At 43.8% G+C, this 23,971-nt stretch overlaps 1 protein-coding gene across 1 annotated transcript in view; it reads left to right on the top strand.

The window, feature by feature from the left end:
- Positions 1-21,430, top strand: part of SDAD1 (SDA1 domain containing 1) — a 199,967-nt gene extending 178,537 nt beyond the window's left edge. The window contains exons 19-22 of the mRNA XM_086961777.1: positions 8,112-8,302; positions 8,415-8,499; positions 8,809-8,970; positions 21,244-21,430. Of these exons, the coding sequence (XP_086817903.1) occupies positions 8,112-8,302; positions 8,415-8,499; positions 8,809-8,970; positions 21,244-21,294 (489 nt within the window). The 3' untranslated portion in view covers positions 21,295-21,430. The remainder of the gene's footprint in view (positions 1-8,111; positions 8,303-8,414; positions 8,500-8,808; positions 8,971-21,243) is intronic.
- The last annotated feature ends 2,541 nt before the right edge of the window (positions 21,431-23,971 follow it).

Below are 23,971 nucleotides of genomic sequence, written 5' to 3' on the forward strand. Positions count from 1 at the left end.
CCAGACATTTCCATATGCTGGCTTTCAACAGGACCAAAACGTGAAAACAGACTGAGGAAATACCACCAGTCTTGTGGTAATCAAATGCCCACACGCTAAGGTGCACATAGTGAGGGAAAACCTATTCGATTTCTCCTAATTTTCAAGAGCTAACTTACGGTTGTTTTGTTACGACTTACCATCTGTAGAAAGAGAAACACAAACAGTAATAAAAGACACATATGTAAACAGAAAAAATGTCACACATAGGGAGACTGCAGTATAGAAATATCAAATGTCACATTCATACTTGCTGAAAACATGGCTGCTATGTCCACACTGTTTGAAGAAGGCAGTTCAAAGATGACATTTTAAGTTTTCTGTGATGGATTATAGACTGTGCCTCTGCATTAGCCTTGTAAGGTAACATTGCTTCTTCTCCTGCAGCCACATGCACTGCCAGTTTGGGAAGGGGGCCGGGTGCAGGTGTTTGTCGTAGGCCCATGATGTGCGGCCTTTCACCAGAGTTCTTTCAATGGAATAGAACATAATCACATATAGAAGATTTTGTGTATGATCTGTTTTGTTGTGTTTATTATCATGTATACGTTATGCTTTGTTATCAATGAGGTTTTAAGAATGTTTTTTTATATAGGAGGATTTTATGTCTAGCTTGGATTTTATTGTATGTACCTGTTTGAGGCATGTGTGCTGTAGCTACACATTCTTTGCATACTCCCTGCCCTCTTGTGTTGGGTCCAGATGTTTGCAAATTGTTCTTCGAAGAAGTATTTCCTAGTCACGAGGTAAGGTGACTCCTCATTTCGGTGATAATGCACATGGTCATCGACTCCATTGTTGGATTGTCCGTCGCCCCCCCTACCTGTATACCGAATGTCTTTTTCTCCCATAGGAAAAAATTATGCGTAAATACTCATTTAAGTGAACATTTTATTGCACCTGTGAAATTCAATATTTTTTTTAAAAAGTACTTGCACATGAAGTTCTTGGATCAAAATTTGTGGAAAAATGAGTTATTTTTCTAAATTGGTCTCGGATTTTATCTTTGAGTGTGTGCCTCAGGTATTGCCTCTGTGAGTACAACAAGTGCTCCACACTATCCTCTGATAAGCCTAAACTGCTCCCCACACTAGCACAAAAGAGAATATTTAGTGCATCAGTTTTGCCTCTGTAAGCCAGTAAGGGTTGCCTGGGCTCTCTGCACAGTGTACCTCGTTTTGATGCACTATACAGAAAGCCAGCTTCTTACATTTTCTCATGATGAATCATCCTCTGCAACAAACTGTGTTGTGTGTTGGCCAGAAAGCTAAGGTGCTACTACATCCGAGATGTGTTACCCCGGATATCTGCCAGGCAGCTATGTTGGCATCTATCCTTACTCCACCAGTCACTTCTGTGTCAGTTCTCAGGTCCACAGAGGGGGTCATTTTGCCTGCTTGGTTCTGCAGAAATTTCTTGTCTTAGTCCACTCTTCAGACCCACCTCCTTGGGGAGCGCATTGCAATGATACTCAGTCACAAAGCGAGCAATCTGTGGTTAGAAACAGCCGTTAGAACAATGTTACTTAATTCTGGTAATGCTCTTTATGGTCAATACTCTGTCAAATGCTTCACTGCCTGCCCGCCTCCCCATTCTTTGTAGAAGACTTTAATAATGTTCTAAGTTAGTTTTTTAGCACTGTATCATCATGTCTGGTGGTAGAGTAGAGTGATGATTCTAGGTATATAGCACCAACTACTGACACACAGGAGCTATTGCTGGATCTGTTCTTGCACCTGAGGAGATTCACAAGTGAGGAATATGCACCATAAAGAGTGTTGCCAAAGATAAGTAGCTTATTTTTGTATATCCATCAGTCTGCTTTGTTTTATCCTCTAATTGTTCTCCATTATATTTCTGATGAAAACCTAGCTGTTAAAGGGTGTCCGTTTTGTTGGGCTCCAAATATAATCTTTCTTTCCACTGAATATTCACAAGATATATTTTTTTTCACATACAGTTTGAACATGTGTACTTGGGGCAAGTTTGGTGTTTCCTGTTCTCTGAATTCGAGATTTGAAAACATTGTGGTTTTTTATGTTAATTGGTGTATTGCCAAAGGCCCTAAATTATCTGCGATTTCTTTTTGTAAAAATGCTGTAAAATATCCAGACTTTCAATTTATCTGTGTAGGCAAGACAAATGTTTGTCTGTGTGGCCAGTACCAGATGCATAGCTAAATTCCCTAAAAATTGAGTTATGGTTGAGATTAAAACACACAGAATCATTGAAATTCACCACACAATTTAACTTACTTGAGAACAACATACTAGGTGACAAGGAGTTGTTTCGTTCATGGCGGTCGAATGGGACTTATGTCTCGCTTCATATTCTTTGTCAAACTAACAAGGTTTGTGTGTTTGAGCCTCAAACATTTTTTTCAGTGAATGTCATTGTATTTTTTATAATTACCCTAATTTTCAACACCTCCTATGCACGGTCTAAGGCCTAAGCTGATGGTTCTGCCCAACCCACACTGAACAATCTGAAGTGGCTACTTACACGAGAGAAGCATAGATGTGTCTGAGTCATGTGGAAGGGTAGAATCTCTAGGATAATCCAAATATTTTCAGGGAAACGGTTTTAAATCATTGGGGGCGAGACATATAATAGCTTCCGCTGAGTTCTATTTTTCCTGACTTTGATCTTTGTAATCCAACTGACAATATAGAGGGTTACTTAGAAAACGATGGATCAGCTCAGAGTTATGTGATGTAAGCTGTGTGTTGTGTTACTCAAATGCCAGCAACTGAGATTTTTTTTTCTTGTACTCTGAAAGTGAAGATAAGCAATGTCATTCTTCTCTTTTTTAGGTCTCGCATAGCGAACGCAGCGCAGCTGCTTCGCTTGGCAAGCCTCTATTGTCGTCGCTTTCCTTAGCGAAGGGAGATAAACAAGGTGCGCGCCTGGACAAGCGGGGGGCGCGCATGGCGTCTCCTCTCTGGCGACCCCTTTGTAGTGGTAGGAGCTATCACATACTCCCACCGGAGTAGGAGTTAATTGGTCCTTTGATCCGTAGGGCATTTTTTAACCTCCCACTTTCCTGTTGAAATGTTTTATGTAAATGCTGATAACATGACCTAGTATGACGTGACATAGACCGGTTTTAAACTTCAGAAAATATACCAGCATTCACAACCCTCTTCTGCGGTGAGGGTGATGATGGCGCGTACCGGGAGAAGAAGCGCTGCATGCGTGATTTCTCCTCAGCTGAAAGGAAGATAAAAACAGGACAGTCGTCAATTAACACGAGTGAGGAGAAATTAGGTAAGAGGGGCCTCTGTCCTCGTCAGCGCCCGCCCTCCCAGCTGTAGCCTTCCTGGAACATCTCCTCCAATTCCCTTAGATGACTTCTGCCGTTATTACTGTTCACAGAAAAAGGAAAGAATAAATGAGGCAGGCGGTGAGACTCCTCGCCTTACCGGAAGCGGCAGCCGAGATGCCGATATTCGGAGCGCGCTCCTATTACAGCTCGCCGTACCATACCACTGTGTGATTGTTTTCTCCTGTTGATTCCCATTATATGAAAAGGCAGTATTGTCTGTTCCGTGCTAATTCACTTCTCCCACAGGAGCGCTGCAGACAGCAGTGGCTCGATGTTTATTTAAAAGGGAATTCTCATGCCCCTAAAGTCTGTAAACTGAAAAAGACACCGCTCTAGCCTATCCCAGAATTAATATGTTCAGCAACTGTAAGCATTACTACAGTGCTTTCTACTGCTATGATTCTTCATCAGGGTCGGACTAGGACTGAAAATAGACGCTGTCAGTGTTTCCTAGTACTTATCCTTATATTTTTGTCTACCCATGCCTCTTCCTGTGCCCGCACTTTATCCTGCCACCTATCCTGGTGTTATTCCCTGCCCTGCACTCTGCCACGCACTCTCTCCTGCCACTTAAACATATGCGCACGCTTTACAGTTGCTTCCGCCGCACTTTCCATGCCAAAACCTCACTTAATTTACAAGGACTAACTGCAAAACATAAGGATGTCAGCTGTCTGCATGACTCAAACTCTTTCTAAGATATTTACATCTCCAGTGTCAGAGATGCTTCCAAAAACGATGCAAGCATGTAAGGCGCTCCAGGCAAAATAGCAGTTTTCCAGCTGGAGCGCTCCTAGTGCCCTGGAAAAAAGGGATAGATTTGGAACTTGGAATAGGAGAAAGTTAGCAGGGGGTACAGCATTTGCAACCGCTAGTCCTGCGCGAAAGGATGAGGAGGGGCCATTAAAGAAGGAAGTCTAGTAGACTTGACCATCTAAAAGGCAGTAGAAACGAGAGCCATATCCACAAAATCAGCTTTTCTAGATAGAATATAACTTGGTGGCGTAAACTGACTGGGCCACCAACTAGGACCAAAGTAATTGTCACAAGAAAAACAAGCATTTACAGTGTAATAGGTCTTGAATTCTCTAAACTTTGACCTATTGGCATTGTAAATGAAAATGCCTTTTAGTTATGTGTACTTTGTTCTTCTTGTCATTGCTTGTTGTTTCGTGGGCCTGTCATAAAATGCCTCGTCCATGAATTACCAATGCCATTGCGTGGGCAGCCGTGACGTGCGTGTATTGCGGACACAGTATAGATGCACTGTTTGCTCTTTTAATTCATTTTTAGTTTGTTACATCTTAAGAGAAGTGTGGCTCAGGGGTTAGAGGTGGCAGACCTGGAGCTTGAGTTCGGCCCTGGACCAGGGTTCAATTCCCCGCCTCGGCGGGTCTTGGGCTCAAAATTCCAAGGACTCGTTAATTCTCGCTCCGGTGCCTTCTCGACTCACGGGTTCACACTCTGCGACTCTGGGCAATAGCTTGCTTAATCTCCACAATGGCCCCTCGCGGTGGGATGCCTGGCTTTCACCTTGTGGATACCCTGCCAGGGTTATCTCACAGGGGAATACCAGGACGGGTTCCCTAAGCAAGCGCGGAGATGCCCCAGGGTAAGTCGTGCGCTATATAAGTTTCATTCATTTCATTCATCATTCATTAAAAGTGTAACTCCCATTGATTTTTTAGGTCTCGCCTGTCGATGCGCATGCGCATCGAGCAAGCGAGACTATGGGGGCTTATCCACTCTTTATCCACTGCAAGGAATCGTGGCGATTCCTTGCAGTGCCCGTGACTTTTAAGCTCAATGCGCATGCGCATTGAGCTTAAAAGCGCGTGCACGTCCGTCTTGATTTTATTGTCTACTGAATATAGCGTGTAGCTTAGGCATGTGGGGTTAGTAGGCATGTTGTGACTTTAAAGTGCATGAACTTGCAGGAGAGATACGGTATTCCCTCTCGTGTGACATCATAAGCATCGGAAAATGTACACATGAAAAAAACAAAGCCTTAGCGTAAGGAAAAACAAATAGATAACAATTTGCTAGCTATTTGGTACAAAGTGTAACGAGAACACGTGGATAAATCACAGCTTCCCCTCGTAAATTGTCTGATTTTAGGTAAATATTTTTTTTTCACCAAAACTTATTTTCCCTCATTATCAGTTATGAAAGAACTCTAAAAAATGTGCGTTCAGAATGCCCAGGCCCGGCCCACGCATGTCCCGCACTGCAGGACACCGTGAACACTTTGTAACACGGAGCAGATTACGGGCAGCTGTACAATCAATCAACCCGCCTTCAGGTCCGTGGTATGATGGGGCACGCAGTCCTTGCCCCCAGAGTTTCTCCTTTCCTCTGCGCATTTTGGTCTTTAAATTGACTTATGTGAAGTGACCACTGGTTTTGTCTGTTTCCAGTGCCAATTACAGGTTTCTTTTTGTTACAATGCCTCTGAGATTGAAAAATGACATCAGGAGATGGACCTGTTCGTCCATTAAATTTTTCTGCACTGATGAGGCTTACCCATCCTGGGATGCCAGCTCCAAAGCCGTGTGTCACTTGAACATTGTCCAAACACCCTGGGTGAAATCAGGTGTTTCTGATGATGGTGTTTTATAAGAAACCGGAGCAAGCCCGACACCCAGCTATTTGTGTGTAATGTGTCTCGCTTGAGACCAGAGCGTGCAAACTTACTCATGGTTGTTACTGATGTGGACCTTCATGAAATAGCACACATTTTGAAATCGTCCTATATGACGTGTTCGACAGCAGATTTTATGCTTGTTTCGAGTTAGCTCATCCTTTACCTTTCCAGCAGCTGGTCGTAACTGCTCACTCCTAGCCCGAGTGTTCAGCGCCTTCTAACTTGGCTGCTCTCTCTGCAAGTTTAGTCAAAGTGCTTGAAGTGTAGTCAAGAGTGACCTAAGTACTGTCTTGTCCCTATGCCCCCATTCATTCAGGGAATCCCTCTGTGCCAACCCCAAAGTAGGTGGTGATGCTGCCCACAAAGCTAGCCCCAGAGCTGGCTGATGTATGAATGTGAAAAAGTTATCATCCATATGGCAAGGGAAGAAATCGAGGATTACTTCAGTGATGAATCACTATGTGTACCTCTCCCCTATGCCAAGGATATTTAGAGGAAATTATTGGTTTAGATACAGAAACCTGGGCAATGGAGAAAAAGGGCTATGGACGCATGGAGGATTATGATTCATAAGTTGATCCGCCCGCCTCTTCAACAGTTTCTGTGAAGTCCTATCTTCTTTTAAGAAGGTACGCCAAGACACTATAATTGTAGCAAGGGAGAAATCTTTTCAGGCCCAGCAGTCCATAGGCCGATGGCCAGGTGCTATAGCTTTAGCTCCTGGCGGCAATTATGTTTAGTCCTCCCATCCATCAACTGAAATTCTGGGCATTTTGATGTCTTTGAAGCAGAATACAAATTCCTTTCCTTCAGCCTCTCTAGACAGTCCGAGAAACTTGAAACTTTGGCTCACAAAGTTTTCCCTCTGGTAACTTGGCTTTTACACACTGCTAATGCTACCTGTCTTTAGGACCTTTATATCCATGCTTTATGAGGACTAGCAAAACGGTGTGGTCAGTATGCTGGAGCACAGGAAGAGGCCATTTCCACACCTGGTGAGTAATGAACTTGTTGCATCCAAACGCAAACTAAAATGTGGCTTTAACTGTAGGGACTGTGCTCAATTCGAAGGGTGCAGTTATCATGCTATGGTAACAGATGTGGGGGCATTCCACAATTTTTAAGTCGGGCCTGGGCAGCGCATGCGCTGCTCTGCAAGGCTTGCTGTATCCGAGTATGGAGTTGAAGCCCCGCTCTCTCTCAGCCGATATCTGTCATTGGCTTGTGTCATTGTCCTTTGTAAATGCTGGCTTCTGATTCGTGAATAGGCTTGTCAGTCCCTCCTTAGTACCGCTTTGTCTTCGTTTGTAACCTCCCATGAGGCCTCAACCTTTCACTTCTGTTGTTACACAGGAGGTCTTTAAGCAATATTTTCTTTCATGAATTTCTCCTACTGCAGGCACTACATGCTTTCCTGCAACATTCAGCATGCCATGCGCACTTTTACTTTCCAAGCAGCCCGGGACGATGACGGCCGCTTCTTTGAATAAGTCTTGCATTTACAAGAGTTTGAGCTATTGGCATTGTAAATGACAGTGCCTTTTTATTCGTGTTAATTATCAAAACAGATAAATAAAAGGCATTGTCATTTACAATGCCAGTAGCTTAAACCTTGCAAATGCGAGACCTATTGCATTGCAAATGCTTGTCTATATTGGGTGGCAGAAGCACGTTTGTCTGGTTCAAACACCAAATCTGCCTAAACTCGTCTTTTGTAATTGATATTTGGAGATGCATTTTGTGGACGTATATTTAAGAAGATTAATTTATAAGCAAGCTGTGATTGTAGACTACCTATTTCCCGTCAGTGCCTCCTCTAATGCAACATGCACCACTTTTTTAAAGCTAATGTGGTAGATTCTAAACTATATTTTTCGGAATATGTCTCTTTTAAAGAAATGACCCTTAGGCGTGTCTTGTCATTTTAACTTTGCTTCAAAATCGAATTGTTTCTGTTGGGTATTAAATAAACAATGAATCCAGTTTCCCTATAAAGTAAATGTTATACAGACGTGAAGACGAAATATAACACACAAATGCACATTGATGTGTAAGAATGTTTTTGTGCTCAAATGTTTTTTTACGCAAACTTTACTTTTCCAGGCAGAAAAAATCAAAGCCATACCAGTAGAAGAGCGCAAAGCCAAAGCAGCAGCTGTTAGTGGTAGCAGAATATTAACCCAAGACGATTTCAAGAAAATCCGCCTCGCCCAGATCAGTAAGGAAGTGGACTCTGCGCCTGGCAAAGCAAAGAAGAGAAAGAATGTTGAGATAGACAGCGATGAGGAAAGCAGGTACCAGGAAGAAAAGAACCTCATTCATGTGGGGGGCTATGACGTGATAACGTTGCCTTCATTCTCTGATGTTTTAGCTCTCTAACTAAATACTTTGTCTTTCCAATGGCAGGGGGGAGTTGCTAACGCTGCGAGATATTGAACATCTTCATAAAAAACCCAAATCTGATAAAGAAACAAGACTAGCGACTGCTATGGTGAGGAGCCTGTTCTCTCTTTTGTGGTTTTTTTGCTCAATAAGAGAGTGATGCTAAATCTGGATCAAATAAAAGCAATTGTGCATTAATATTCTGATGTATGAAAGTATGCCTCTGCACCACAGACTAATGTTGTTTCTTACTTCGAAAATTGACTTTTTGTATACTTCACCAATTTGTGTCATCTCAAAAGAAAGTTGAAGGAAGATTTTGAGATTTCGAGTGGCTTGCTTTTTCATTACTTATGTTTATAAGGCAAGAGCAAGAAAGCACCTCCTCTTCTCACTTTTGACTTTCTTTTTTTTACAGTCTGGGAAGACTGACAGGAAAGAATTTGTAAAAAAGAAAACTAAAATGAATCCGTTTGCCAGCACCACCAATAAGGAAAAGAAAAAGAACAAAAGTTTCATGATGGTGCGCCACAGCCAGAATGTCCGGACAAAGAACAAACGCTCCTTTCGGGACAAGCAGGTGAGCTCAGTTTACTGGCCACTTAATTGATCCAATTGGCTCCATGGTTAGTGGTCAATTGTCTGACATTGTTCTTTGCACATGCATTAACGCCTTTCCTTCCACAGTGACATTTGTTTGGAATTTATATAGCTCTTCCCATACCCCTTGCAAGACCTTAAGCTTACACATTTATATGTCATGGACATTTACTGAAAATATGACCCGTGTGCAAAAATGTCCAACTCACTTCCTGAGTGGAAAGTTTGTGGAAAGTGCCCATCCCAAGTATGTGCAAATGCCTCGGCAGTCAAGGGGTTAATGAGCGCTCTGATGATTATGGTCAAACCCTTGGTTTTCGTATAGAATCTTGGGTTGGCGAGCATTTGTTTTAAACTGTCTGTCATTATTTTGAACAGACCTAAAGGCTATATGTATGTATGTAAAGTATACTATAAAATACACTGGTCCAGGGCTTCTTTTAAATCACAGAACTACAAGATGCATTATTATTGTAACGAAAATTTTGGAGTTCATGAACATCATGACACTCTCTTACGCTCAACAAAAATCAGAAGTGGGGTGATCCAAATTCTTCATGTCACTGATGACTTCCTTCCATATTCACTTTCTAGCCTCTAGTTACACCTCACTGCTGATGTTGCAACACCTGACTCACGACAAAAAAAGCCTAACATTTCTTCATGGGCTCAAGGAAAAAATGCTTGTGACTGGTTCACGTGCTGCTCAGGTACTCCTTATGTGCAGTTTATAGTGTGTTGCTCAACACTTAATTTCTGTTTTCCGAATAATTATAGAAAACATTTTGTGTACTACCAGTTCCAAAGACTGGAAAATGAACCTACATATGTTAATACCTGAGACCCTCAAACTAGCTTTCTTTTGTCAGATTGCCGAAGCAGTGTGTTTTTATTAGTGTAGTATTCAGGTCAGGTCATGTTCTCTTTGTGCTCCTATCTTCTGCTCAGAGTAGTCCTTCTTTCTCTTTATCCGAATATCCAGAGGCTTCACCTTTATGCCTGGAGATTGAGGAGGACAATCAGAGTATCTCTGATTTTCCCTTCGAGGTAGTGGATGCCATCTTGGTGGCATGATGCCGCTCCACCAAATGTGTTTTCTGGTCGATGGTCAAGTTTTGTTTCTTGGTGCTCTAAAGCAAGGTATGGGCCGCCTCAAAGTGCATTTGTTCAATGTGTTGTGCTTGCTCTTTCCCTAGCCAGACAAGACTGTGCTTTGGGCACTGTTCAAGGGTATTTGTCGGTCTTTCAGGCTTTTCTTTACCCAATAAATGTAAATGTATAGGCATTTATATAGCGCGCTACTTACCCGGAGGGTCCCAAGGCGCTTCGACCGCTGCGAAACCCTTCCTGGCTTCCCTGAGAGATGGTCCCTTAATGGGTATCTTCAGGGTGAGACCAGGCATCCCCGGCGGTCTGGTGGGGCCGTTAGTGAAGATGAGGCAAGCTAATGCCCAGAGTTGCCGAGTGTGATCGCTGATCAGAGTGGGCACCGAGGCGAGAGAATTATCGAGTCCGCTGACCCTGGTCCAGAAACCTGCCGCGCCGGGAATCGAACCCTGGTCCCGGGCCGTCCTCTGCTCTCGGGTCTGCCGCCTCTAACCAGTGAGCCACACTACTTCACTACAATAAGCTTTCCTTAGTCAAAGATACCTTTTTTGATGCGTTCCTTGAAGGGGTTGTTGTACACATTCTGTTCCCTCCATTGTCTCTTGTTTTGTTTCAATGTGACTTGAATTCTGTGCTCTTCTTTCTGGTGGGTTCATTGCAGTGCTCAATTTGTAATAAAAACCGAAGTGCCAGGGTCCTCGACAGGAGGGCAAAGCAGCTAGCATTGCCCATGCCAGAGCTGCTAATGACTGTACCAGCACAACTACTCACCATGTCACTCCTAAAAGTGTGACAGCACATGCTATTCCAGACCACTAAAAGCTATAGGAATGGCTCAGGCAGCAGGTAGTTGTCCTTTTTAATGCATATTAAATTATTAAATAACTGTTGTTGTGCTAATTTCAAAAGTAGCAAACGGCGCCCCATGTGACCAACTGCCATACGAGCCGGTATGGACTATTAAGTGCCGGTGCTGAGCACCGGAACCCACTGGCACAAATTAAGCACTTTAAGCGTTCGAGCCCATGCATAGTTGCTTCTTGAGACTTTTCACTTAACTTCGGTAATGATCTTTCTGGTGGATGCCCCATCTACCTGGAGATTCCTCACTAATTCCCTGACCTAACTGTTCTGAGTAATAGTTGTGCACATTTGGTAATAAGGTTCAAAGTTGGTTTTATGCACTGCAATCTCTTGAGTCTTCCCTCTTTCTCTGGGGATGTTGGGGGCCTGGGGTGGGGTGGTTGGGGAGGGGGGGATTGTAAAAGGAAGGGCAGAAGCAAGCATCAGCACATTAGGCTTTATGACTTGTGAGGTGTGTTGTGGGTAAAAGAAGATATAAAGTAGATGGTAGCCAGGTAATTTATCCAAGTTAGAAGTTTATTAGTAGGTTTCAATAAGATAAGTAATAGGTCCCACCAGGAGCTTGATGGATGTTGCTCAGCCCTCACTCACCAACTGACATTCTCCACACACACCAGGCACACACACATTCTATTCACTCGGACATCACGCACACCAACATTCCACGCAGACATCTCACTCATTCTGGCTGAGCAACCTAAAAGGAGATAAATCTAGTTAAAACATATCTCCTTTTCTTCACAGGAATTAAACAGAATTGCTCGCAACATAAAGCAATTAAAATTTTGAAAGATACACTTGCAATAAAGCGGACAGTTCATAATAGAAAAGAAAAGAAGAATAAGTAAAGCAAAGAAACAATGTAAAAGGATAAACCATAGAACATGGCACATATCCCCTTCCCTTGAGGAAATCAAACAAGTGAACGTAAAGAAAACAAATCGGTACAAGACCCAAGAATAAGTGCAGAAATTATTTCAAAATAGCCTCACTAAATGTATAGAGTAAATACATGACCCAAGAATAAGTGCATCACCTTCATGCACCTTAAATAAAAATAATAAACTAACGCGTCTTAATACCTTCACGCTTCTTAATAATAATGCTAACGCACCTTAATACCTGCACGCTTCTTAATAATAATGCTAACGCATCTTAATACCTGCGCGCTTCTTAATAATAATGCTAACACATCTTAATACCTGCGCCATTTAATAATTAATCTAATGCGACTTACTACCTGCACCATTTAATAATTAATCTAACGCGTCATACTACCTGCGCCATTTATAAAGATGGGTACACAGCCCGTAGCGCAACAAAACAAAGATGAGTAATCAGACTATTGCACAATGCAAGAAACAAAACAACTAGTACTGTTACATGGTCACATATAAAGAATAATGTGAAAGTGAAGAGAATGTAAGGCTTAAGCTACTAGGCACACAAATCTAGGGAGAATAAAATCAGTGGAAAGGGTGTGCACTACCCACACTGAAAGAATATAATAATTATAAGAAGACCAGCTCCTATACAATAAATCCCCTAAGTTGAAGTCCTAGCACCAAGAAAATACTAGCCATTAGAAACAAACTCATAATAACTTAAGCTCTTACTAAGGCACCAAAGCCTGGAAAAAAAAACATAGCACTTGTAAAAAAAACGGATCCAGTGCGCTTGACATAACACACAATGTATGTACCTAAAGAACTATGCATGACACTCATAACTGCAAGGTAACATGAGAAGTAACTCAGGAGCCAAATAACAAAACTGTAAGTAAGCTGTATGCAAACCATTAAACATTGTTCAGGAAGGGAACGATATTATATAATGAAAACATATGTGCATTCTACATAGTACAGTAAATGAGAAATAAGTACAGATTGTGATCTGACGGTAAAATAACAAAATGTCGAAGTAATGTGAAGCAAAAGTTCCACAAAGAAGTAATGTTGTCCTGGTGAGCGGTGTCTCACCCGATCTCAAACGGAGACAGAGAATTTTCAAAATATATCTTGTGAGCACTTTTAGTCAATATCAAGACACGAACCAAAGTTGGAGGACTCGATCTGCCAACGGAAACCAGAACCTGTGGAGAATCATTTCTACCAAAATGTAACTTTATGCGGTAAAGTACAGTGCAGGGCTCGAGTAAAAAATCCAAAATGGCGGCACGCTTGCTGACGCATGCCGGGTGGTTCACTGCACGCCAGAGCAGCAGAACGTCCTATCAGCAGCACCCACAATGTCACTAAGGAGTCAGAAGAACGTATCCTCGGGACTAAGGTGAGTGCGTGCCTGAGCTCGTGGTGCATTTTCAAAATCCAAAATTGACAGTTGCCAACAAATGTGCGCAACAGGACTAAGGTTGAAACCATATTTTGAAGAAAAATTAAAACAAGTCTCACCAATGAAACGAAATCCAGATCAAGATAAATCGATAGTTTGCTAGCCTTCATAGTAATAGTCAAAACTGGGTTGGTACCAAACAGATATGTAAATTTTCACGGCAAGCAGGATAATATCAGCTTAAAAAGGAACGTGAAACGCCCTGGGCAGGCTGTCCAGGTGGTGGAGGACACTGGTGGGACTCTGGAGCGCGTTCTTTTCCTCGTATTTATTTTCAAAGTTGCTTTGCCTTTTTCTTGTATAAATAAAGTTCATTATAAATTGTAAGTTTCCTCACCTCCTATATTCTTGTGGCTATAACTCGTAGGGTTTCTTCAAGTTCAGTAAAATTGCCAGTTTCCTCACTTTCTGTAGGTTTGTGGCTAAAACACGCAGGGTTTCCTTCAGAGCGTCGCCAAATGTTGTGGGTAAAAGAATATATAAAGTAGATGGTAGCCAGGTAATTTATCCAAGTTAGAAGATTATTAGTAGGTTTCAATAAGATAATAGGTCCCACCAGGAGCTTGATGGATGTTGCTCAGCCCTCACTCACCAACTGACATTCTCCACACACACATTCTATTCACTCTGACATCACGCACACCAACATTCCACGCAGACATCACACTCATTCTGGCTGAGGAACCTAAAAGGAGATAAATCTAGTTACAACAAGGTGCTAGAGTCTAGTTTGAGCCGTGGTGCCACCTTTCAGCACACAAGAGCTATTTCAACTTTTCCAGCGCCAGGCTAGTGTCTGGAGGAGATTCAGGAGGAAAGGAATTGGTAGGTATATAGAATATGCACCAGAATGTTCACTATCAAAGGTTGGTAACTTGCTCATTGGATTTGTAGTTATGCCATATTTCTTTTCCAAAGCTTTGCACTTTACTTTCTCTACTGTGTCATTTTTCTTGATTTTACAAAAATCAGAGTTGAGAAGATTAACTTTTGTGCCCGCTCTCTCAAACTTGATTTTGTAAATCCTCTATGACTTCAGTTATCCTTACCATATCTGGTCTTGGAGTGGTCTTATCCTCTGACTGTATGTTATTCTTGCCATATCGGCTCTTTAAGTGGCCCTGTTCTCCATTCCAGTTGTTCGGTGTGCTCCATTGCAGTGGAGAACTATGAGGGAGATGTAATGCCTGTTTTGTTGGACTTGCTTTGGTATTGTGTTTTTGGTTTTCTCTTATCATCTTATGGCTGCATGGCTCAGGATCCACGGATTGCTAGGCACCACAGTGAAATTGCTTTGTTATGTCCTGTCTCATGTCAGAAGGTATGGGCCTGGTAACACAATACCTGTGCTTGCGTGCCTGATTTGCCCTTGCACCTTTTTTAGACAGCCAGTGTCAAATCCTAACTTTTTTCACCGTGGTGCCAACAGGTTCCAGGGTTATAAAGGATGGCATGCCTACACTCATCTAGTTACCCAAATAAACAATGGTAGGGAGGTGCCTCTCCATCTGTGTCGTCCAGAGGCCCGTGAGGACGGGTATAGCAATGCCCCTGTAAATGAGGAGTATCAATCTCTTCTAGTCTCTTCTGAGACCAACTAGCAGGCCTGTGCCACAGGTCTGATTGTAGAGGCGAGGGTGGGCTAACAGGCGCAGAAAACAACCACTTTCTGTCTGTACCCTTGCGGGTTCACACTAGTCTCTGTCATATTTGTCTGTTCAGGTTCTTGCCACCCCAGCCTGCAAATCACATGCTGTGACAATGGCTGCTTCCTTCAGCCCAGACTCGGGGTCCGCCTTTTCCCTCCTTCCACATTAACCACGTGACATGTGGCTCCAGCCTGAAAATGTCCTCGCTCTAATTGCTTCTTAGGCTCCAGACTTTTCCCAGGGTCTGCATTTGAGGGACACATTACAGACCGGATTAGTGACTGGTTGCGGTGTGAAGCGGCTCTTTTGCCCCTCCCAGAAGGCCCCATCTATAGCTGTGAGTTTGGATCTTTGGTCATTGAGCAAGGTGGTGCCACGAAGGACCTCTGTATGGAAGTATAACATTTAGAGAGCACTTAAGGCCCAAACACCTTCCAGCCACTAAAGTAAAATATAAAATAAACAATTATGAAGGAATAGGTCGTTAGGGTTTTATTGATTCGAAAAGGCTCCTTTTCTTGTCTCAACCCTAGAGAAAGTTCATTTTGGTTCAAGCGGTCCATGACAATACTTTTGTACTTGACTGTATTTATCCGGCCAGGCCTCCTGAAGATTCCTTGACCTATTTCCATACACATATTACCTCACAGTATAATGGTGGTATGAAAAATAAGTTTTTGTTAAGTTGAAAACCTCCATATATTACTGCTTATTGAAAACGTCGGAATCTTTTTCCTCGCACTTCTGCTTATAAGATCGATGTTTTACTGGTGAGGGTTAAAACAAATAAAGATAATTGGCAAATACTGATTGTTAGACCTGTCTGGCCTTTTGCGTAGCCCCTCCTAATAATTATTTATTTTGTCCCCTTTTTGCCCCTCATACCCTTTTTATCTTTTTGTGTCCACTAGATTTTTATGGTGTTGGCCTGGGGGATAGATGCTCTTTTGCCCTCATAGTTTTTAACCTCAGGCCTAGGTGCCTTTTCTGACTGGAATTCACCCAAATCTACATAATGGTGGTTTTCAACTGCCCTAACTGCCACACCTGGAGCTTGCCCCATAGGAAAGAATAGGAACCCTCTAGAACCTTCTGGTCCCTTCTGGACTTCCTAGGGTCCACCTATAAAAGGCCAGAACCAGGGCGGCCATTTTAGAGCTGGTCAGAGAGGGTTGGAGTGGGTCTGGTCAGGAGTGAGGAGGCTTGTGAGGAGGATCACGCACTGAGAGGGGAGAGACTGACCTATAGTACTATTCTTCCAGGCTGACGTGTCCCCTTGCCTGTCTACTAAGCCCTGTCTCTATGGAAAACCCCCCTGCCCCCAGCTTGTAATTCTGCCTGCCCCGGGGTATCCAACCAGAAGTGGGGTGAAGCTAAGCCTGGCGTGTCACCGCCTCGAGGTATCGACTAGACCTCTCTGTCAAGTGAAGGGAAGCTTCATGACTAAACGGTGAGGTAATCTCCCACCTAATGGAGGCGCTGTGAGAAGTCGCGACCTTCGTGTTGCTGTTATCACACAGAGAGAGACGCTCACCGCTCAGCTGTTCTGTCCTGCGGTCGGAGCGACTCTCGGGGAGGACCCCCGTGACGCCGGGAGAAGCCGTGATGTGCCGGAGGAGGTCGGCTGCCGGAGGTTCCCAGTGACGCGGGTGAGGAGATCAGCTGCCGGGCGACCCCAGGGACGCGTAGCAGAGCGTGGAAGCGCCGGAAGCGGACGGCTGTAGGCGGAGCCCTGAGGGTGGAGTCGGCGAGGAGGAGTGCCCGGAACCCGCCCAACGCTGGAGCAGGAGCGGCTCCGTAGAGCGTCTGCCGGTCTGCGGGAGCGCCGTGTGACACTCTCTCAGAAGGGCGCCTGCTCTCCTGACAGGAGAGAGAGCAGGGAAGCCTTACCTTAACGGAGAACACACCCGAAGAGGAAAGGGGCGGCTGTTAACCAGGACATAAGTACTACACCGCCAAGTAAGCTGGGAAGGAGAGGGGGGGGGGAGAATCAGGACAAACCCAACGCCTGCCGGTAAAGGAGGACTGGGCAGCACTACACCCTGCCTAAGCTATTAGCTAAGAAACAGTGCAGCACTGGCTGGTTCCCGCGTTCATAAGGGAATAGGGGGCCTGCTGGGTAGTAGTTTCTTAAAAAGCCAGCTGAGATAACTTAGTCGCTAGGGGGGAATCTTCTGGGCAAGGTTTCACCTGAGGAAAACTTAGATTCTCCTTCTGCTTAAGGGGATTGGTGGTGACAGAAGCCTATGTGAGTTAAATTGCCCATTCTCTCTCAGACACTGGTGTATGAAACCATCCACAGCTAGTACTGGAGAGGGGGTTGTCTAGAAAGTCAATAACCTGAGATCAACTGGGGAATGGTTATGCCACTCTGTTTTCCCTGAAATGAAATGTCTGTGGGAAGGATTTAATTATCTGGCAAGAGCATAATTTCAAAAGGAGGTTTAAAAAGTGTTTATTGGAGAACTGTACTATTGCACATAATCTATTAGAGAATGTAAATGTTTACCTGTAAAATGTAAAGAAATTAGATATTGAGAACTTGATTACATTGGATAGTGGGAATTGGAAACCAAGAAAAGAAAATAACTTTTATAAAACAGCTCGTATTTTTCCACAAAAATTGGTGGTGTCGTTTTTGAGTGGAATTGCCTTGAGTTACTGCTGGGTGGTGTGCGACCTTTACACTTGTGTTTCTGGAATCTGACTGTCTTACCCTAGGCCAGGCTACCCTAGGTGGCTTAGCAACTCTAAATCCAACACTGATCATACATGCAGTCTATTCAGTGAGGATTTATTTTTAAAATTTTCAAAGATGGTGTCCAAAATGTTGCAGCTGAAGTTGTCAGGGCCTAGTAACCAATGTTGTCAAATTCTAGCCAAGTAGATAATTTAAAGGGTGCCTCAACTTCCTCTCCTGTGGGGAAAGCCCATAATTCACATAACATAGCAATGATTTTTGCAAAGGTTTGTTCTGACAGACACATTCCGAGTAAATTGTTCCTACTCGCGTGCATTAAAGAACTATTGTGACAAGCCTGTGTTTTCTGTAGACTAATGTTAACACCTGCTGGTAAGCTTCTACCTACTGTATCTGATTGTCAGCAGGCGTGAAGGACAAACATACCTTATTATTTTAATCAGCCGTCTGGAATTTTAACAGAATCCACTCGGTCTTCCAAATTGTGGGACACCGAGATTCCTAGAACGCAATACGTTCCAAAAAAGTTGACATTCTGCATAACTCAAATGAAAAGTGCTGTGAGCGAACCAGAACGTCTAATAGCAGCCTTTTATGACGTTTTGCGTTCCATTTTTAATGCCCTGGACACACAGGCTTTAGCGGTTTCTTTAACGTTTGGAAAATATCAAGCATGTGTCCAAGTGTTCATGTCTGTCTTGAATGGCCACTTCCGGTAGTGCAGGGGTCTCAAACGGGAAAGTTCATGGCCGATGGTGCCCTTTCCCTGAGGCGGGAAGAGAGAGCTAATGAGGCAGGGTCCTCTTGAAAATGATGGTTTATCCTGTCTAAGCTTTCCAGATAGTTCTACCTCACTCTGATGCTTCTGCTAAAATAAATAAGCATTTACAATGCAATGGTCTCGTCCTTTTTAAAGTTAGAGCTATCGGCATTGCTCATGACATTATTTTTGTTTTTAAAACATATAAATAAATGGCATTGTCATTCACAATGCCAATAGGTTAATCTCTCGCAAATGCGAGATCTATTGCATTTGCACCCACACACACACAGAGCCACACACAGAAACCCCTGTAAAGCACCGCTAGCTACCTCTTGCATCTCCGAATGCTCACCTAAATGTATAATAATCAAATTGCGCCGCTCTGTAATCTGCCAGGTCTGACCTATAGTGCCGAGGTTAAGTGACACGTGTCGGCTCCACTTGCTCAGAGGCAGACCCAAAGCCACCACTGATCACTGCCACTCACGGTGGACTCCCATGCAAGTCTCGCTGAAGAAAGCAGAATGCTTTCACAGCAAAGGTACACAGGATCTACTGGGCCCAGAACCCGTAGGTTCAGGATAAACACAATTTGGATTCGGAACTATTCGAGATGGACAGAGCGTGCAAGACGGCTTAACAAATGTTCCTGTCTGTGCCTCAGTTGTGTCTACACCGGCACCGCAGCTGCGCTTGTCCACATGGTCTACGTCTCTGGGAGCTACAACATCCTACAGGGGATACAGCAGCCACCCGTAATGCACCATCACACCTGATCCTTGAAGCTTGATTCTGGCTGGGGCGGAGGGGGTTCTCAGCAAGCTGTCTTAGTGAAAAGCACAGCCACCACTCACATCTAAAGCGACCAACCTCTGAACCCCACAGCATGAACACTGGTGGACTGGGAGGGAACAGCAGTCCTGGACGAAGAGCGAAAGCGAGGCCAAAACAAACTAACACTGTGCAACCACTCCGCCGGTCCTCCGCATTCAATCACGCACAGGGAGACTGGCCACAAGGTGCACAGCCAACAACAAGGAGCAGCAGCGCGCGCCCCACCCCGAGCAACCAGGCAAGATGTCCGCCATAGACACTTGCACAAGTGCCACCATTGCCTAAGTAACGTTTGTTCCCTTTCCTTAGTGTCCAGCAATATTGCAGTACTCTACCCAAATGTACCCCGATATCTCTTGTAACCTGCACACCCGTCACCCTTTCCTCCTGTAATGCAGTGAATGCTGCGGCATGCAATCCGATTACTCACAATTGTCACCATTACCTCATGTGACATAACGTCTCCCCTGTAAGTTGATCACTTGTAAATATCTGCTCCCCCTGCACGCAAAGTTTGTTCCTGTGCCTGAGTGTCCAGCAATATTGCAGTACTCTACCCAAATGTAACCCGATATCTCTTGTAACCTGCACACCCGTCACCCTTTCCTCCTGTAATGCACTGAATGCTGCCACATGCAATCAGATTGCTCACAATTGTCACCATTACCTCATGTGACATAACGTCTCCCCTGTAAGTTGATCACTTGTAAATATCTGCCCCCCTTGCGAAGCGCTCTCCGACGCCCTCGCACAAAGCTGCGCTATATAAAAACGCATAAACAAACAAATAAATAAGGAAAGGGGCAGGCGGACACGGGAAGGCGCACAAGATCGCAACTCCAAGAGACCCGCAGCCCGAGGGACAGACCGGACCTCCCCCCCCCCCCCAGACCCGCAGGCAGGACGGCCCCATGTCGCACTGCCCCCCCCCCCCAACACAGTCCCCCTTCCCAGAACCACGCAAGGCCACATCCACATGCGAACTCAAACCCCCCCCCCCCCCCCCCCCAGGCTCAAAGACGGCCGCGCCGAGCCCAAGCTGCACACCCGCTCCAAAGCCCACCCCGCCAGCGCAACACCAGCCTGAGGAGCGAACTCCCCTCCCCACAACACAGTAGAGGCACCCGGCCAACCCCCCGCCCGCGTCCCTGGCCCCGTGACTGCAATTCCACCCCCACACCCACTAGGCAGCACACAGCAAGCAAGGAACAAAAGGGGGGGACCCAGGACAGGGAAAGGGGGGCGGACCTGTCTCTCACAGCCGGTAAGACAAGCACTCAGCTGGGCGGAGGACTCAGCGACTTCCGGCGGCGGTCGGGGGGGGAAATGGTGGAACAAAAGCGCAACCATTTTTGAGATTCGGGGGCGTGTATTTAGCAGTTGAGTGACGGATGACTTCACAGCTTAAAAACTGCAAAAAACACGCCCCCGAATCGCAAAAAGACGAGGCTTGACCTGAGGGACGCCCCTCTCCTCCAATGGCTGGCCTCCGTTTAGGAAGCCAGCCAATGGAGAAGAGGGGCGGGTTGGCTGTGCTTTAAACTGCGGTTTCCTTCTCACATTAAATCGCCAATGAGAACCCTGACCTCCGTTAATGTTTAGTTACAATAACATAAGATTTTTTACATAATAAATTCGTTGCTAGTGAGATTGTTGTGCTGTTTAGCATTGTAAGGGTGTCAGTGAATTAATGATGTGTGTAATCAGACTTGTAAACCCCAAAACAGCATTAAGAAACTTTAATTTGTAATCCTAGTAGATAAAAGCATCAAAGTAGTTTTACTGTGCCCTTAATCTAGCCAACAAATGAGGAAAAACGCGCAATCCTGCTTTCTTTTTTATTTTAATCCACTAGTTTACTTTTCGCCAATATAAAGCATCAAAGAACGGAATTCAGAATATGTATTGTTTCATTAAATGCTGGAAGGTGCAAAAATGTACATGTAAGATTATTTGGCTAAAATGTCGCCTTTTTTCTTCCAGATCTCATTGCGGGATGCACTTTTGAAAAAAAGAAAACGACTGATGAAATAATTGCTCTTGGCATTCTGATCACTCATGGACTGTTTTAGAAAAAACTTTTCGAAATGTCTGCATAATGAAATCTCGATTGCAATTGTAGATGTGTAACTAAAGAAAATTGTACAATAAATGTATATTTCTTATGTTAGTTTGTGGCGAGCTCGTCAATTGAAAGCTTGCCATTGAAGGCTAAGTACAGCAGAAGAACGAGAGACACATTTCATTTACTTTTAGTGAGAAGTAATTTGTGAGTATCGTACGCCACATGTCAGGTATGCGAACTCTGCTTGAGTAGTCATGGAAAGAGAATATATTACTGGAATGCTGCTCGTTGCCTCCTTGTGTGCTGAGGTGGCATTAGTCAGTTCTAGGATATTAGGCGACTTTTGTAATGCCATTGTTGCAGTCAGTAATGGTATAGCGGCCGACGAAGAGCACAATCTTGTCCACAGATCCGGTTTATAGAGAGCAGTAATCCTATAATTTGACAACCGATCGTTTTGCGTGTACATTCTCTGAAAATATATATTTTAATCTTGTTTTTCTTTACCAATTTCCATAGTACCATATAGTGAACTGTAGGTTTTGATGGGACTCCTATGCTAAAAAAAGAATTTGCTTTATTTCCTGTGTTTATTTACATTAGGGATTAGGATGTGTCATATTTTTGTTGCACTTCTAGTCTTCTGAGGGACAAGTTTAGATTATTGGGATTGTCCTCAAGAATCCATGATCCATGCATTTACACCCTTTTGGTAGTTGTTCTCATCGCATGTCTGTCTTAATCCTGTGTACGGCCAACATTATGGCTCAGTACTTCGTACATCCCTCTACGGTTATGATCATTCTTTGGGACTAACATACAACAGGATTTGCCTTTGTGTCTGCTGCCTCACTGTTATCTGGTGACTGTGTATATAGTCTTTTTTTACACTTGCATCCTCTCTCTTTCTCATTTTCAAATTGGTAGTGCCCCTCCCATTTAGTAGTAGGACTAGAATCTGCTTCTTTTGGTAATGCCAGAACTTTGCATGCTAGAATCTATATGTGAGCCTGCTCTCATTCCTCTTTGTATGCTGAATTGTGTGGATTGAAATCTGTGTTTCTTGCACTTGTCACATTTCTAGTGCATGGGCCTACTCCTATAACCTTTTTTTCACAGCAAAGTTTATTGAGTTTCTTGCCGTCATACGGCTCAAGGACCACACCTACATATATATATGTATATATTGCATACATCGGCATTGCATTGCCTATTGGAGTTAGAAAACAAAACCAGTCCAACACACTGAGATACTGCTCCTATAACCTTTGATGTTTTCTGTTTGATATTTTTCCTTCATCTGTATCTTGCCTCAGCTCTGGCTGCTTATGTTGCAGTGCTCAAACATTAACCTGTGTATGTCAGTCAGTGACCATAAGCAGCATCTGACCTGCCTAGATTCTCCAGTTCTGATTTAGATGACACTCACTTCGTATAGCCTCTGTGCACCAGGTAGTCAAGACAAACTCCTCTGGTTGGTCTCTATGGTAGTCCCAGTCAGTCAGTCAGACAGTGTGTGTCTCAGGGATGCCAGCACTATTGCTTTTCAACAGGATAACCAAGGCCCTGTTTTTTAGGCATGTGACTCCCTTGTCCCTAGTCAAGTTGAGAGGCCAAGACTTACTCTATGTAGTATTTAGAAAACTAGTCCCAACATGGTACAGTAAAGAACACTCAATGGGCTCAATGTCCAGCAGTGCTACTCATTAAAAAAAGAAAAATACTTTATTTGAATGTAAGTAAAATAAAACTGGTAATAATGATACAGGGAGAAAAATCATAGGTGCTAACAGCTTCTGCAGCTCTGATAGGACCCAAACCTTTACTGTTTGGTGCTGTAACACACTATAGCCATTGTTATCCGAGGTTGCAGCACCCTGGTCAGCTCTTGAAATTTCACAACTCAACAGAAATATTTATTATAATGTTTACAAATAGCTTTTGATCCCCCAGTCAATGGTCCAAAGTGCCAGGCATATATTATTCAATTTAGCAGTCGTGCTGTATGACTCTCACTCAGTTTCAAAGGCCCTGGCTGTAGCTGAAAGACTGATCAACAGTGTCTACTGAAGCCTCTGCTGATTAGTTTTCTGTCAAAGTTAGTAGGATGTAACAGAATTAAGAGTAGATTGGCATGAAGGAGCACTCAGAGCAACAGAAATAGGTCGAAAGACAAGTCTTCAAAATGTAGCTATGTTTCTACAAATCATTGCACAAAAAGTAAGAACAGACTTGTTTCTGTTTAATGGTACATAAATGTAATGTCCATATCATGTGTGGCTGTAGCTGCACATGTTCTGCATATTCCTGCCATCTAGTGTTGGGCTTGGATGTTCACAACTTGTTGTTCTTGGAAGAAATCTTTCGAATTACAGGTTATGACGACTCATCCCTTAGTTGGGAATTCGCATGCCCATCAGCACCTTTGTTAGAATGTTTTTTTTCTCCACCATTGGGTTTGGATGTGTAATGATCTGGCTCAGTCTTTGGCACCAAATAGTGCATCCACTGTGCTTTTTTGACCCTTCAATTCCCTTTGTCCTGAAGCACTCTTCACAGACCCATACTCACAGTTCATCATCGTTCTATGGACCGTGAAAACGACATTCCCCTCGAAACTCTCAAGCGGGGCCTCAGCCCTCTACC

This window comes from Lissotriton vulgaris, chromosome 3_1 (genome assembly GCF_964263255.1).
Source record: "Lissotriton vulgaris chromosome 3_1, aLisVul1.2, whole genome shotgun sequence".
Taxonomy (NCBI): Eukaryota; Metazoa; Chordata; class Amphibia; order Caudata; family Salamandridae; genus Lissotriton; species Lissotriton vulgaris.